This window comes from Hyposmocoma kahamanoa, unplaced genomic scaffold (assembly GCF_003589595.1).
Source record: "Hyposmocoma kahamanoa isolate Upper Pololo Valley unplaced genomic scaffold, ASM358959v1 95, whole genome shotgun sequence".
Taxonomy (NCBI): Eukaryota; Metazoa; Arthropoda; class Insecta; order Lepidoptera; family Cosmopterigidae; genus Hyposmocoma; species Hyposmocoma kahamanoa.
In genome coordinates, this window is record NW_020654972.1 from 11,606,861 (window position 1) to 11,624,403 (window position 17,543).

A 17,543-nucleotide genomic window follows, 5' to 3' on the forward strand; every position below is an offset into this window, starting at 1 on the left:
ACTTAGGCTAATGCCAGTTTCAATGTTGTCAGTTAATATTGATCAAGAACACCAATGTTTAGGCAGCAGCAATGTTAAATTTGATGTCAAACCACGAATTATGTCAAAATTCATAACAATGCTAACAACATGGTGACAATGACAAATACTTGACATTACTGAATATCATTGTTTGTAAACAGACTCCATGTTTGCCTAAAGGCTGCAGAGCTCACCAAATATATGTATATAAAAATAAATATAAAAATATTGACTTATTACATTAATTTATATTCATGACTATTTATTACTACCATATGTATGTGTTTTTAAATAAACCAATGTTTCAGGCTCTTTACAGAACACATGACATTCATGATTTGAATCCAAAAAAATAGTTTCATTTATAACTAAACAAATTTTACAACCTTAGAGGCCTTACAATTAGCACTAGGGGTGTTTAATGGGAAGGCTCCTTGTTGAACCCCAGTAGGACCAATTTAGAGAAAAAAAATTTAAATTGGTTCTGATTTGGTGTTTCTGAATAGTGGACACTTGAGTTAACTTTTAGTATGCTGATAAAAATGGTACAGAGAATTCCCTAATATTCCCTGGTGGTTGTCTGCCATATTATAAAAGAAAAAAAAATCAACTACAGCATTTGTAGCTAATTTTGTTTTCCAATATTTGTCTAAATCGTAAAATACCATTTAAATTAAACGATTAATAATACTTTTAACATTTGGTACTAGTATTTAGGTTGAGAATTTAAAAAAACATGATCTACTTACATTCACAAAAAATTAATAGCTTTGATAAATATTCACAACATAGAGTTCCCTTCAATTAAAGCCGTCCAACATGAGATCAGTGGATAAACTGCAAAAAAACTAACGAAATGGTCTGGACAAAGTACACAAGACTATAATTATGCTGTTATGATGCTGGTCACAGAGTGGCCGCAGTGGCCATGCGGACCCAACACTGTTGGGCCAACAGTCCCCGGCGGCGGCGCAGGCCGATTTACATACGAGGACGACCGCCGACCACCGTCTCCTGTCTACGGATATTGGCCATTTAAATAATATCTAACCGCAACTATTTCATTCTGACAAATCACGATCACACACATCCGCATCAAACAATCAATCCATGCATTCTCGACCATTCTTCACAGGTTCAGGTTCATACAGCCAAATATGTAGATTCAAAACTTATTAAACCGTGGTAACATGGAAATAACGAAGTGTATTAAGACAAACGGCAAACACGAATAGGTCGAATAAGAACATAAGTTTCAAAACACTCACCATAATACACTTTCAAAATAATATCCCTTAATTTTACACGGTTCACTCAGTATAATTTTTAAACAAACAAGCCACAAACTATTTGATTTTATAATCTACACTATAGTCTCATACAGCACAAACAAAAAATCCGCACGGAACAAGCCGTCAGCCGTCAGTCGAGCTTCGGAGCAATGACATGACATTGAATGGAATGAATGAATGGCTTAGACTTGAATGAAGTTGAATGATTATTATTTTTTATTTATTAAGGCTTTGGCTTAAATCGTTTGACATTTACTTAGAGGCGTCAAAGATTCGACAAGTCATATCTTCTTCCTTCTTCTATTGGTATTAGTACAGGGTCAAGAGCACGTCAAGCTTAACACTAAAGGTTTAGATTTAACTCTATGCCGCTTGCAACAAGAACGGTCCAAAGTCCAAAGTGTCAAGCTTGATGTGCTCTTGACTGTATCACAAATTCTTTATATACTCATTTATAAGTAGTGCCTAAATCAGAGCAGTAAGGGAATGCACTTAGCAGGAATTTACACCCAAACTTCTCATGTATTCTCAAGAACACGTAAATGCTACTATTTATTTCCTTTTTACTGATGTTATTACTATTACCTAGCATAAGAATCACAGTTGTAAATTTATCGCAGTTGTGACCGCTTAATAGTATGATAAATTGACTAAAAGTACTTCCTGGATAACAATAGTTGACTACCCTTTGCTGTAAATGGTTACTTAGATGGTGGCCTAGTCCTATACCTATTTTATCCGAAAAAACAATCATTCTTCTGAATTACCTGGTGGGAGTTCAGTTAATCTTGGTTGCATGATAAGGGCACTGAACTTCAACAGTTTCGTTTCCTGGTAGCAACACTAGCATACGAAGCTCGTACTGGTTGAGTTGACGATATAGGCAGTGGGGATGGAGTCTGCCTAAACTCAACTAGTTCGTCCGAGTCACTAAGTTCATCCATCCTGTAAAAGAACTTGAGTAAGTTCTTTGTACTCAGTTCCCAACTTCAAAAGGTCGTCGGTTGCAGCTGACAGTCCCTTCAGTTGTTGATAAGTAGTAAGTAGGTTTTTCACCTGTTCGGCCATCTTCATCTTGTGCTTGTGTAGATTTGACTTCACCGACTTTATTTTCTCAAGTGGTGTAGTTTTTTCTTACCTGTTTGTTCAATTTTGAAAATCTTGAGTTCTGTGACGCCACATAGTTTAATGTCGCATAAATTCCTGTCCAATTTCGCTAGTTCCTCACGAAGTGAAAATGTCGATAGGTGGTCGTATCTTCGACTTTGCTTATAAAATAATGCGATTTCAGCATTTGATTCCCTTAGCTGTGTGTCCAGAAATCTGATGCGGTCTAGAGCGTCTTTATGTACCAGTCTGATTTTGCCGAAACTCTCAATAGCTGATTCCTTCAGTTTGCATACGTTTTCTAATTTTTCGCAAAATCATATAATTTCATCAAATTTTCCCTTCAATGTTAAATTTAAAGACTTGAGCGCTTGGATTTCCATTACATTTGTGTCACGTTCTTCAAGAAGTCTACCAGTAAGAGCCATCAGTTCTATGAGTCGTGTCGTCGTGCGCCTGATGATGGTAACAATTACAGTACCACGCAGAGCTTTAAGTTGCAAACATCTGCAAACATCTTTAAGTTGCAGTCACTGCGCCCGTCACCCTGAGATATAATTTTAGTCGAAAGTTATTTACATATTAGTACTACATACAGCAAGGCGCTGTCTGCACACGCGCAAATGTGTGCGTGAATTGGCAGGGTTACCCATCCATCACTTTCTCGTATGTGGTCAGAGCCGCAACATTGCGAAAATTATAACGGGAATCTATTATTTATAATTCTATTAATGAATCCTAATAATTACACATATACATTAGGTATTTATATTAATATAATATTGTATTTTTATTTTAGACAAAATTTTTTAATTACTTCATTTCATCTTTCGGAAAACGAAAAAACCTCTTTATCCCGTATATGTATATGATGGTAAAAGGCCGTGTATAGCACAACTCACGACCATTATAAAAGTTTCGTAATTAATAAATGATAACTACAATTCAAATATCAAAGTCGTCTTAGCACGAAAGCGGCTGGCCTACAACCTTGTTTCCGTTCAGTCAATGTGACCGTCAATGTGCGGGGCGTGGTGCGGTATCTAAAGCTAGGGGGTGTCCATTCTCGTTACTTTTTGTTCTCTGCCTGAGGCATTTTGTAAGTTGACAAGTCCCATGTGCCTGTAATTTCACCAGCACCTTACGCAAAGAGCTCTACTGTTACTATTCGTCGTCAGCTTATAGTCGACCGCCAAAGCCAAAATATAAAAAAAATAAAGTTAGAAATGCACGATTGATAAAAATTATCTATATCTATATCACACAGTAATAACATTTACAAGCAGTCCCGATATTTGTCGATATAAATATATCGATATTCCGATATATTTATATTTTTCCCAAAGACAGTAGTAACCTATTAGATATAGGTACTTTTAAAGTAAATTCGAGAAATTAAATTAACAGGCTTGACCGTGTTGAAGTTATAAAAAACTATTAAACAACAATAAGTAAAAGCACTTACTGCTAACCAACGAGCGTGTATGAAAGCAATGATGCATGATAATGAGACAATGGATATTTATCAGGATCGTAGCTAGTGGAGGCGGTGGTGTCTGCCTACCCTGATGGTTACTTAGATACCGTATTCATACAAATAAAATACTATGGCAACTCGGCTAGAAATCGTTACATTGTTTTTTAAGCGGTTTCTAGCAGAGTTAAATGCGAAGTAGACTAACCAATTTTCTCGATGTCGAAACTGTTCAGCATAGTAGATAGTCCAGTCGGGATTCCCGTCAATTATTTTTGTCCGTTTTATGTCAATATTTTACGTTTGTTCACTAAAAACTCTCGTGAATCGTAAGGTCCAATTTTAAGCGTATAATATATATTACAATATGACCTTTTATATCGATATTTCATATTTGCAAAATGTTAGAATGACTCGAAATTAATATTTTCAATACAATCGATAAATTGAATCAATATGATCCTTGATACAAATATATATAATATTATAATAATATGGAACGCAAGTCCATCCTTGTCTAGATTGGATGTAGCAGGGTTATTTTTACAGGTTTGTACGATGAACATAGTGTGAACATAGCTTATTTCGTGGAGCACTTTCAGCGATGAATTCGATAATGGAAATGAAAACAAAAATCGATTAAAAATTAGTATTTATTTACGTTTACTTTGACAGAGGGGACTGCCTGTGGATAGCGCCACCCGTGTGGTGTGCTCTAAGATAGATTGGTATTATTTTCAAATATTCGTAAAGCTCTTACTGCGGCAGCGATTAAACATATTGAAATTGATACTCGAAACAATTATCGATGTTTCATATTTCGAGTTGCAAAACATCGTTGAAATATATCGATTATTTTGATATATCCATATTTTATTTATACTCATCCCTAATGAAAGTCGATAGAAGTCCATACGTAGTATCTCTATTAGTTTAGTTAGTTTGTGATGGAAGTCGAAGGTCGAAGTCGTAATTCTCTATAGTTGATTAACATTTTATTTGGCGCAAATTCACCATCGCTCCACATGTCTTGCAACCCTGACATTGGCAAAATCGTCGCGCAAAACGACGGAGCCATAGACACAAAAGTTGAAGTTGAAGTTGGCGCAAATTCATTTTGTAGCCGGTGCTGATAGCTTTCTATTAATTATAATTTGTGGTGCTGGCAGTATAGTGTTCTGGGCTACTGACTCTTTGGAGAAAACTAAAAATCGCTTATCAAGATGCCGAAAAAACAACCAAGAAATTCTTTTTATTATTTTATGATCGATTTCAAGGAAGAGCAACGAAAGAAGGGCACCGTATATGCTAATATGGCAGAAGTGGCAAATGCTGCCGGCCCTGCTTGGACGGTGAGATTTTAAAGGATTTTATTACTACAGCCCTTATTAATAGAAGCAGTTTTTTAATCCTCAAGCTTTCTTCTTCGTTTACGAGCCGACTGATAAATTACGTCCATCTAAGAAAACTGTTATTGATGATATATTTATACCTACAATAGTCTCGATAAGTTTTTTTTTTGTTGATTTCGTGATTTCTTAGTCTATACATGTCTACCCCATTATTAATATTATTTAAACTCTATCTCTAGCACTATAGAGAGCGAAAATTGTGCTTTTTGCCAACATGAATAATTTGATGTCTTTTTTTTTTTATTTGTATTAAATGTAGCTATGTGAGACCAAACCTTATATCTACCAAGTCAAACCAAGACACAACTGCGTGAAAGATTTTTTGGCGTTTTGCAATTTTTGAGATTAATAACATAAAAAGATACATTTAATTTACGTTGTACATAAGATATTAAAGAAATCTAACTGCCATTATAGTTTTACTTTGCAAAGTAAGTTGTTTCTATTGAAAAACAAATATATTAATTTCCCACATTCACAGATAAAAGGTACTTGTTGTTATGAAATTACACTGTATTGAACCTTGCAGTGGTTTGGTTTGACATGATAGAATGTCATTTTTTATTGTTAAAATTAGAGCTGTGACAAATGTTAGTAGGCTTCTGCTCCTGCGACATTTGCGCGATCTGATAGTTTTCACTAACTCAGGCATCCCGCAACACTACTGTATTCTGCGCTTGTAATTGTCAAACCAAAAGACTGTATTGCTGCGTACCATGTTATGTCAAAATAATTTCTAAATTTTAAAACTTACAGTGTATGAATTAAATTTTTATTGTATTGATATTCAATTATTTTTTGTGAAATTACTCCACTAGTTTGTTATAATTATTAATACAAAGATTGAACACTCAGAACAAATTCCTTCGATCCGGTCGGATTCGAACCGACGTCTTCTTGCTTGCGTCTGGCACGGTATGCAAGAAGACGTTGGTTCGAATCCGACCGGATCGAAGGAATTTTTTCTGAGTGTTCGATCTTTGTATTAATAATTACTTACAGTGTATTTTAGTTTCAATATCTCGTTCAAAAAGGGTAGTATTTAACCGCTCACCAAAAAATATAGACATAATAGGTTAATAAAAAAAGACTTTTATTGAATTATTATTTTAATAAACCATATTTATCTACACTGTCATTACCTTAGTGTTCCATTTTCTTAACATATTATTTCAACTTTTTATCCCTTTTTTAAAATACAGTCGTGTAAAATAGATAAATTATTAATAACTAACAGCTCCATAAATTACTTGCGTAGTCCGCCCCACCCCCACTTCGAGCAAAGTATGAAGCCATAGCGAAGGTACAAAAGCAGAAGCAGAATGTCCCGGAGAAGAAGTTCACATCAACCGGAGTGTCGTTGGCGGAGATAGCGCAGCAAGACGCAGAGCGCAAAGATGCCATGGAGGCTGAGCGAGAGGACATTCATAACTTTGTTGTGCAGAAAAGTGTCAATAAAAGTTAGTATAAAACTGCATATTCAGCTATATACTGCATATTACATTTTGCTTGTTGATGGCAATTGATAACCACTTATTTTTAAACAATATACTGAAAAAGCATCTTTACTGCCACTGCTCTGTCTAAGAAAATGCTAGCCTTCAATCCAGAATAGTAATACAGGTATTGCTAGTTTGGAAAACAAAGTGTTAGAGTAGTGGATATACATAAAGTGAAGACGTGCACAGAGTATCCAGCACTAGTTGTTTCTTTTTTGAAAGTTTCAAGATCTTTTTTATTTTTCATGTAGGTATCGCAAATGAGGACATATATTTGATAGACGTGAACTATTATTGTAAGACGAGCACCCACTACCTCATAGGAGAGTTCACTCTGCTGCGGTTCTCCCTGCAGGATGGCATTAAGAATACATATCATGAGCTTATCAATCCAGGTAAGTATACATAATTTACAAATTATGTCTAAAATAGAAAGACCCTTTGGTGCAGGTATTAATCAATATCTTTGCCCAGTATTTCTTGTAATACAGTTTTGTAAATAGTTAGTTGGTTATTCTAGTGACGATTGTTAATCTTTAACGAAATGCGTCTTTCTGAATGAGTAGGTATTCCTCCGGTGGGGTACGCGCTGGACGTGAAGCTGGGCTGCCAGGAGTACGGACTAGAAATGCCCGATGATCATTCCAAACCTACTAACTACATGCAGGTACTGTACACAAGACAGAAAGGTTGTTTTATGTTATATCCTATTGACAACATACTGATTATTAACTTAACCCCGCTGCGGCACCGTGACAGGTCCTGGCGAACGTGGTCGACTACCTGAAGCAGCAGGACGCGAAAATGCCCTCGCCGCCGCCCGTCTTCACTATGCCCGACAAGGTGGAGCCCGTGCTGGACTTCTTGCAGTTCCTGTGCTCTGGCGTTGGTCAGTCCAGAGGCCTCGGCGCCTTTGCACTATTGACGGAATAGTGCAAAGGCGCTCTGATCTGATAATTTGAGTTCATGCAATTGAAGTCTTGGATGAATATGTGGTTAAATGTAGATCGGAGCAGTAATTTGGTTTTAAACCAAAGATACAAATATAAAGGACTACCATATACCAATACCAGCCGATGGTACTGAATTATTGTATGTATACTTATATATTTTTATGATTACTGTCCGAGTATTCGGTATCCGGTTATAGGACTCTTGCTTAGTTTCGAAAATGGATAGTCTAAGTATAGTTAAACGTCGGCTGCTGTGCACGCGATTGGCATATCTGCGAATTTATTACTTTATTCTTGTCATTTATTAATTTGTTGCGAACGTCAGTCTGAAGGCGGGAATGCGCGTGTTAGTCCTTTTTGAATACGACAGGTCAGAATATTATTTTGGTAAGTGTTACTATTGCTTCATACCAAACTTTACACGCATGTACGCTTCATCACACTTGCACGTAAATAGTATAATTGATTGCAAGCTAATTTGGGCATAATGCGCCTTTACGCCCAACACGAGCCATTTTTTCTCATTACACGACCGTGGCTGCAATGAGGAAAAAAGGCTCGAGGGTTTTATTCGGGGCATTGTAGTCGAGTTAGCCTGCACGCAATCATAATATTTACGTGCAAGCGTGATGAAAAATATTGTACGTTTGACGGGCGGTACGGGAATTACGAACCTCGACTCCGAAAGCCCTCGGTCTTCGACTTCGGGTTTCTGAGAGAGTCTCGTTCGTAGTTCCTTATTTACCGCCCGTAATACGCAAGGTAGTATCGTATTTATTTGGAACAAAGTATTGCGAATTTTGAGCAGCGCTCGTTGGATTGTCGCAACAGGCGAAGACGACAACCAGTTCCGAGTATACAAGCTGGACACGCTGCTGTTCATGGTGGCCAACACCGCGGCCGGCGGCACCGACGAGGGCTTCCCCAAGGAGTCGCTGGCGCTGGTGCAGCTGAAGAAGGACAGCTTCAAGTACACGCCGGAGCTGGGCTGCGAGGTGCGCGGAGGCGCGGGGGCGGGGCGGGGCGGGGCGGGGCGGGGGGTCGTTCCCCGCTCACGGCCACTTGTGTGCAGATGCACGAGCGGGGCGAGCTGGCCGTGCAGTGCACGTCGTCGCGCGTCAAGCGCTGGGCCTACACCGTCATGGACTGGTGCTGCCCGCTGCTGGGCGTCGAGGCGCTGCCCGGCACGCACGTGCCCGCCGACTTCGACGTCGACGTGAGTCATTCCAAAAACACACCTTAAAACTGGTGCGCCTGGTCTCTTCGCCACACAACACGAATTCATTACAGTTCTCACAAATATAGCGCGATTACTTATCAAACGCTAAATCCCGATTCTCCCTTGTATCTATATACTAGAAATTTGCATTTCGAAATAGAAACAGATCGGTAATACCATATTCTAGATTAAATAGGCATTTCTCTAGCCCGTGCACCACGTCAATAAAAGTATATGACAGACTTCCGGAGAGTATAAAAAATTAACCAAACAACAAATATTTTTTAAAGGACTTGAAGAAATTTCTAATAAATAAAAGCTCTTACAATGTAAAAGTTTTTTGCGTTAAGGTTTTATGTCGTTTGGAATAAAGAGTCCTGTGACTCTTTTCTTTCTTAGTTATTAAATTTCATTTTCCCTTCATTCAACTCCCCAGTATTCTTGACTTTTTCAAACGACTCAAGCCAGCTAGATGCTTTTCGTCGGCCAGAGATCTTGCCAATACATTTGTATGTAGTGGTAGTCCTGGCTTACACTTTTCTTGACGTGTCAGTATCTCCCGTCCGACAGTTGGCATTTCACTAAATAATGTATGTTTTTAACCCAAGAAGGTAATAATTGTCAGTTTCCTGTTCCGTTGATTGCCTTCATAGTTGCATACTATCTCCTCTCGCACTGTGACGACCGTACGTGGAATATTGTGACGCGTCCGTTAACCCGCCTCGCGGTTCTGCGGGATAACGCACGGGCCCTACTAGCGGTGTCTGCGCCGTGCCCGCAGAGCATCCTGACGTGGCGCGAGACGCACTCGCGCGAGGCGCGCGCGCTGCGGGTGGGCGCGGGGGCGGCGGCGGGGGCGGGGGCGGCGGGGGGCGCCGACTCCACCCTGGACTCCACGCGCGACTCCTCGCGCGACCTGGACTTCACGCGCTGCAGCCTCTTCTCCGACAGTACGTCTCGTATCGTCTGTTCAATCCATTTTAAACAAAAACTAAACAAACTTGTTTGGTTCAAATTCTAAAGCGATCGCTCGATAAATCGAATAAGTGACACTTTCGCGTACATTTCGAAGATTTCGACTTGATATCTCGTCACTTTTTCCAACAATATTTTTTTTTGCATAGCGCTGTATGAAAAAAACATTCGGTCCATTCAATAAAAGTTTTTGTAATCGATTAGTAAATCGAAAATTCCAATCACAATCAACCGAGTATCTAAGCGTAAGGGTTTGAAGGAGCATTTAAAATTAAAATTTCGTAAATTTGATATATATATTTTTATAGGTTATATATTTTCACTGTTTTCGTGTAAGAAAAACCGCTAATGTGATTCAAATAAACAAATCGATTCATTCAATCAATTCATCGATTTCAGTTGGCATTACAATTGGCCATCACTAAACCGTCAGCGACTTGTTTGTTTACTTTTTGTTTAAAATGGATTGAAACGAGTATACCTTCTTGCGCGCCTTAAGTGAATTCGAAGGCTTCTGGGGGCCTATCCCGTTCTCCACCCGGAACTATTACTGTCAAATGAATAATACTCTTGAATGGAGCATCATACTGGACGTTGTCTCTAGATTTGGTCGAGAATTTCATATTTCACAGTAATTCTTTCAAACGGAGAACGGGAGGAAGGTGTCATTGTGAATAACTATTTTGCCTAGGTTATTCAACACAAATACAATTCTTCATAAGATATATTCGACGACCATCATAATGGTAAACTGTTTTGTTAAAACAAATTTATTGTCTGTGAAAATGTTTTTATTGCCTCATAAGCATTGAATTCGATTTTATTATGATATTCAAATTTCGAACATCTCTGAAAAGCAAAACCATTTGATTGGGCCTCAATTCCAATATCAGTCGAGATGAAGTTTTATTCGAAATGAAATGTCAATAGAGAACAATTTTCAAAAAATTCACACGTTGCTTGATATCGAACGATATGATAGTTGGGGCCGATTCTAGTTTGTCTATGAATTAGAAATAAAAACTACGGTTGTGTGACATGCGTGAGAAATAGTTATTTTTCCGCCTAACTATTTTAATAACCGGCAATCTATCTCACCACCGCACGACATGTCTTTCAACCCTGACATTGGCGAAATCGCGCAAAACGACGGAGCCATAGATACAAAAGTTGAAGTTGATACAAGTGCGGAAGTTAGTTATTATTCACGAGTCTCGAGGCTTCTGAAGACTCGAGACAAGTGAAAATGACAAATCCGTACGTGTATCAAACGACGTTTTTTAATACAGTTGCGAAAAAACTACATTGAAAGTAAATTAAAACAGTATATTTTAGAGGCGCGACTCGCAGCGCAGCGGTCTCGCGTAATACTCACCTCCGGTCGTTGTTAATGCTCAATTAGCCATCTTTATGGAAAATATTTTGGTATTTTTAAAAGTAACCCGTTGTGTTATAAAACACCTTTGCAATTTAAACAAATAAGATGTTTGTAAGTAAATATAAGTTTTAATGACGAATGACTAGTCACAAAGCACATAAATATACAACCTCTTAGTTATATGTGTAAGACTTGAAACAACAGAAGAAGAAATGGAAAACTAAAAAGCACTGGTGCCAAAAAATCCAACTTTCGGCACGATTTATAGTACGAAAAATACCACGTTTTGAGCAACTGTATTCAAAAAGTTTTAATTTGCCGCCATTTCGCCAGTGGTAACATGCGGTTCCTGAACACATCGCAGAGAGCTTATAATATGTGTGTAGATAAAGCAGCGTATGTAACTGTACATAATTAAGCATTAAAACACGCGTGAGATGTTTTTAAGAAACCCACACTCGGGCATTAAAATTCGCCTTTCTTTATGTAATAGTGACAAAAACTACTATTATGTGCACTACGATATTGTAAATTGATTCAGTGTCTCCAAAAATCAATTCTTTAGACTTTCGATCCGTCACTATATTTTTGGTGTGGGCAACCAACAATTTCTTTAAAATAATACAGTCTAAAGACAGCAACCTAGCACCAGTCTATCAGGTTTTCTAGTATTTATTACCGTTGCTGTTCTAAATTGTTTGCCATAGTTCTTAAGAATTTAATTTTTATATACCTAAACACCGGTGTCTGTTTCAGCTTCAAAAAAAGAGAAACGCACCCACGCGCCGTTGAGACTGCCCGCCACTAATTGTAAGTAAAATGTCGCACTCGTTCAAGGATATACCTGTCATAGAATATGTCTATTTTAGTTTTTATTATTCAAAATAAGTGAGTTTTAAGCACTATGATATAAAAATATCCGTGCTCCACATGGTTGAAAAGATTAAGGGCGGTGGCGGTGGCCACCTCATTTATTGACATAATCGCATCAAGCCGGCCTAAAAAAGCTTTATGCTCGTGCAATAAAGAGAAAAAGACATGCGTTTCGCATCGGCGCTGGTCCGAGCGGAAGCGATTAGGTTTCGTCTAAAGACAAGATGAAGGCTATGGTCTGGTGCACTGAAGCAATATGAGCTAAGGATATTAGGAAATGCAGCGTAGAGATAGGTAATATATTATTTCATCACACTTGCTCGTAAACAATGCCAAAACAAGCAGACAAAGTCGGTTGTAATGTCCTAAATTATGCACACGGCCTTTTTCATTGCATTATCGCCCTATGGATTTGTATTCAAGAAAAAAGCTTTTATGCTCGAAAAATCTAAATATATACATATTTCGCGTAAGCTCGAAGCATAAAAAACTAAATATTTGCAATTTAACTATTTGTGATTTCAAGTTCTGCAGTATTTTCAGAATTTGGAAATTATTTATTTTATATTTAATACAATGTGGCTGCATGCGTCTGTGCCTCTTATAATATTTTAGCTCGAGTTGTATTATCCATAACGGCCCATTCACTACCTGTATGGCAGTCCACCGCGTAGGAAACTGCTCACACACTATCCTGCGTATGGCCCACGTATGGAGTTTCGCAGGACGCATTGCAGGATGGCTTACGCGCTGCGACTACATTCATAACCCGTACTGCAATGCAGGATAATGAATGCCCCCTTTATGGAAGAATATCATCTGTAATTGTGTCGTGAAACGATAATTATTCATACAAGAAATAAATTATCATTATATTTATTTCCTCGCAAATGTGGTGGAAAAACGGTATATGTAGCACGGGCGGTAAAAAATTACAAACCTGAAGTCGTTGAAGAGAGGGTGCGAAGAATCTCAGGCAGAGATCCGGCTGCCAAATCCTAACGACCCTGGCTGGAAACCACCTTCTAGCTCGTCTGACGATATCGTCCGGGAGGCCGGAAGATGGTGGATGAGATTCGCACAGGACCAATTGGCTGGCTGCAAAAGAGGAGCGTTAGCGGAGGGCGTTAACGAGCTGAGATGAAGTCGTTGAAGTCCAAGACCCTCGATAGTAATTCCTTACCGCCCTTAATACACAATGTGCTGTTATGATAGCCTTGCAAATGGAATAACCTCGCCCCTGCCCCTGCAGACTCGCGCGACTTCGCGGCGCCGCCGGAGCTGTCGCTCGACTCCGACTCGGAGTTCCCGTCGCTCTCTTCCTCGCGTGGACGAGGTGAATGCACTTTTTTATTATTCATTATTATGTCAACTAGTTTCCCACGGAGCCGTAGCCTCTGACTACCCTAGGGGCACGTGGCATCTACGTATGTATTATATTTCAGAGGACATTTGTGATATTGATGCTGCGGCTAATGGTAAAGTTAGCCGGAAGAAAACCCTTTATGGGATAAGCTCGCCTTTGTACACTAACGTTTTATTCATATACAGGCTGTATATTTGAAAGTGAGACATATTCATACATGTCATAGTAAATCATGTTACAACTTAACATAGACTAAAATAAAATTAGGATATGGAATGTAACAAAAAATAAATCAACAAATGTGTTTTGAAGTGTAGATAGGAATAAACCGATTCCTTTACGCTTGATTTCGAGTGCAATGGGAATGCTACCAAGCGAGCGCCGAGTGAGACAGCAACAATAACAATGATTTGACATTTACGTTTTAGCTTATGTTAATTGTTTTTTATTTGAACTATCATCGAAATGTTTTACGTACTAAAAAATATAAGTTTATGATTTAGTAAGTAGTTATCATTTAATAAGAATTGAGGTTTTTGGCGTAGTTAAAAATGTGAAATCATTGTGTGTGATTTTTTAGTTATTTACAGTTTATTTACACTTACGTGGTACGGAGCAAGTGTTCAAAATGTCCACCGTTTTCCACAATGCATAGTCTAGCACGGCATAGTAAATTTTGTTTTAAATTGTACAACACAAACACATTTTGTCTCACAGTATAAAATGCTGAGATAATCCTCTCACGCAACGCTTCGACACTGTCCACCTCCTCTGTGTAAACGCCGATTGGGAACATTTCAATAGCTTGCCTCACACCATCATCACTTATTGCGTAAAGTCGCACCATCTCCGTCAATTCCACGTTAGAATAAATACCCATTTTGCGGCGATCGGGCGAGCGGAAGGACAAATAATTTACGTGTCTTCATTAGATCAAGGTCGCGCGTGGACTGAGCAATTTCGCGTATGCGCCCGCGTCCTTACCCCCGACCTGTGCTTTGCTTTTCGCCGCTGCGTCGGAGCAATAATAGTGATGTGCATAGATTTCGATAACTAATGTTGTGCTCAAGTAGTAGTCGATAAAAAAAATTAAAAAATATTTTTTGTAAAGTTTAAGTTCATTAGTTTATTATTTCTTTGGGTTTAGAATCAGGAATATAACGCACTCTATAAGTATGTCCCACTTCCAAATATACAGCCTGTATATTTGATTCTTAAATTTGTTATTTGTTTTGTTGTACAATAAAGTGTTTACATACATTTATACAACTGCACAAAGCGATACTTGCTTTCCGTCAGGTGGGCCGTTTGTTTACCTGTTTATGTACCATAAACATTATTGAAACAATGGCTACGGGGAGGAGTTTCTGATTCCGTGTTACCAAATTAATAATCTAATTAGGACACGAACAAAAAAAGTTCATTGGAACAATGTACATACAAAGGACAACACATCACGCTACATATTGACGGATCTTATTTCGTTGCACTGGAGGCGATATTGGAACAAAAGTGTATTCGCTTGACATTCTGTTAACTGTAAATCATTGAATAATTCATTGTATTTTAATGCATTTAACTGTTATTATAATTATTTATACCACTTTCGCTCTAAAATGGTTTACACCTCAGTTTTTGTAAACATTCTTTAATGTACAAATTTCCTCTCTTCCTATACAAACAATGCCATTACCATTTCTGGAAGCAGGCAGGCGCCATCGCAACAATGATGATGGTTAGTATTGAATCCAACACACTTGTGTTATTATAGTCCATTTCGCATAGCATGGGTTCCGTGACGTTTGAGATTTTACGTTTCTAGAGATGTAGTGATTTGTATATCTTATCGAGATAGTTTATAACGAAGAGAGAATCGATTTAAAGACTAATAGTTTAAGAACAAGGAATTAACAAAATAGACAGTTATTATGTTACTAAGTTACTAAAAAACTATACAATAATTGAAAAAATCAACAAAACCCGAACAAAAAGTCAACAAAAAAGCATAAAATCAACAGCAACGAAACAAAAGGAGTTGTTCCTTTAGTGGTACTAAAATAAATGGAAAATTTAACCAGTCTATTAGTTGGTATTTTGTAAAGAGCTCTCAAAATATAGAAAGTCTGAATTAAAAACAAATTATTTTTGACCTGCAGTTTCCAGAAAATCTTTAGCGTTTTTAATACTATGTAAACTAAAACGGAACGCAAACCCATGGAACGGAACGGATTTTTATGTAATTTTCTGCTAATATGGCAAGTGGCCAATGCCATAAAAAAATATTGTCAGATCAGATGTCAAGGTCATTCTTGTTGCAATTTAATTAGCCAATCAGAATTATGATTTTCAATATTTTAGCGTTAAAGTGTTGCTTCTTTTTGGACTTTTTTGTATCGCCGTGTTGCTGGAATTAATTTAACATATCTACCACACTTTTGTTTTAAAAATAAATAAATAAAAAATGCAGGTCACAATTTTTTTTTAAATTATTTAGCTTAGCTCTTTATTTCAAGCTCATATCTAGCAAAACAATTGAGGCTGGTTAAATTTTTCTGGGAATAAAGTACCAAGCTTCACACTAATTCGTTACAAGTCCGTTGAACAATTAATCCAAAAACATCAGGCAAAGCTCAAAACAAAAGAAAATGACCCATGCATATAACCCGGTAACTTATTTTTATCTTTATCATTTCAGTTTCTATCTACTTTATAAATTAAATTTTACTCAATATTACGATTGACACAAATATTGTTTGCTTTTGGTCTATTGTAACAAATTTACTGTTTCTTTTTGTAACAATTGTGAGAGTAATTAAAAATAGGATGCATGTAACGTAAACATTTGAAATGTCACTTACCCATCCTATGTGAAATGGACTATACGAACGCTTCAACCTCATACCAGAGTGTCCACCTATATTTTTGACCTGCCGTATGCAAATGTAGATAGACGAAGTGGTAGTGGTACGAAAGTGCATACTTATCTTTTTTGCGCGTGCGCAGGTCGTGGACAGGCCAGCTTCAGCCGCATGAATATGCAGTAAGTCGAAGAACGAAAATGCCAAATATAATATAGTATTAAGCGTCACTCATGTAGCATTACACATTGTAATTCGATAAATGTTATTGGAAAATCTGACAACTTGACCCCTTAAATAATGTTTAAATAATAAGACCCCGGCAAGACTGATGGTAAAAGAAAGTCGATAGAAGCGCCACCATCCAATGGTAATGGTAACTTGTTGGTCATGGTAACTTGTCAACCTTTTTATATGTAAGTGCGGTCAATAAAAGATTAAACGTAACAGCTTCTGCTCGGTGTCACTCATTTAATAACACAGGGTTTGTGTCTGGAAGGAATCGTGTGTCTATAAATCTTACTATGTGTAAAAGGTGTGATCATAAATTGGGATATAAAAGTTCCCAAAGCACTGCACAACAGCAGATGTCGTGTTTGAACAAAAAATTCATCGATTTCATACTTTTTTAAGATAAATTTTGTTCCGCTTATTGAAAACTACTGCGCCCTTTTACTACTTAATCGTAAACGCGTTAACTACACGTTAAAACAAACGTAAGTTTTATTTGGATTCGGAAAAAAACTTGCTAATACAGCTACACCGGTACGCGATTTCTACTGTAAATGATGTCAAAAGTATAACGATTTCAAAAGTTATTTCCTTGCAAAGACTATTCGAACAGAAATTTGATCAATTTCTGTTCAAGTAGTCTAAATCTAACAAATTACGATGTCTGTTTTTTTTTTAACTCATTGCGTTGTTAATGCAGCATATAAAATGGATTTGTTTTTGGTGGAGTAATGAAACTGGTAGTGTAGACTTGCAAGCAATGCTCCACGTTATACTCCAAAAACCCAAACCCATGTAAATAACAAACTAGTCGATAAGCGTTGTCGCCAAACGTACACGCTTGTAAACTTGATCTCACATTACATACTTTAAAAGATAAGGCTC

General features: G+C 37.6%; 2 protein-coding genes across 3 annotated transcripts in view; one reads left to right on the forward strand and one right to left on the reverse strand.

Moving 5' to 3' along the window:
• The window catches only part of LOC113238149 (alpha-(1,6)-fucosyltransferase), a 45,181-nt gene extending 43,740 nt beyond the window's left edge, over positions 1 to 1,441 (reverse strand). The window contains exon 1 of one of the 2 annotated variants that reach the window (XM_026474894.1): positions 1,290 to 1,441. The gene's annotated coding sequence lies outside the window, so the exon portion shown is untranslated. The remainder of the gene's footprint in view (positions 1 to 1,289) is intronic. The other variant, XM_026474895.1, reaches the window with a different exon arrangement.
• Positions 1,442 to 4,917: 3,476 nt separating this feature from the next.
• Positions 4,918 to 16,609, forward strand: LOC113238164 (protein maelstrom homolog). The gene is made up of 10 exons (XM_026474921.1): positions 4,918 to 5,246; positions 6,565 to 6,766; positions 7,057 to 7,200; positions 7,372 to 7,472; positions 7,565 to 7,694; positions 8,590 to 8,753; positions 8,831 to 8,974; positions 12,087 to 12,140; positions 13,456 to 13,539; positions 16,573 to 16,609. The coding sequence occupies exons 1-8, from the start codon at positions 5,118 to 5,120 to the stop codon at positions 12,120 to 12,122; spliced, it is 1,050 nt and encodes a 349-aa protein (XP_026330706.1). The 5' UTR covers positions 4,918 to 5,117; the 3' UTR covers positions 12,123 to 12,140; positions 13,456 to 13,539; positions 16,573 to 16,609.
• Positions 16,610 to 17,543: the final 934 nt, after the last annotated feature.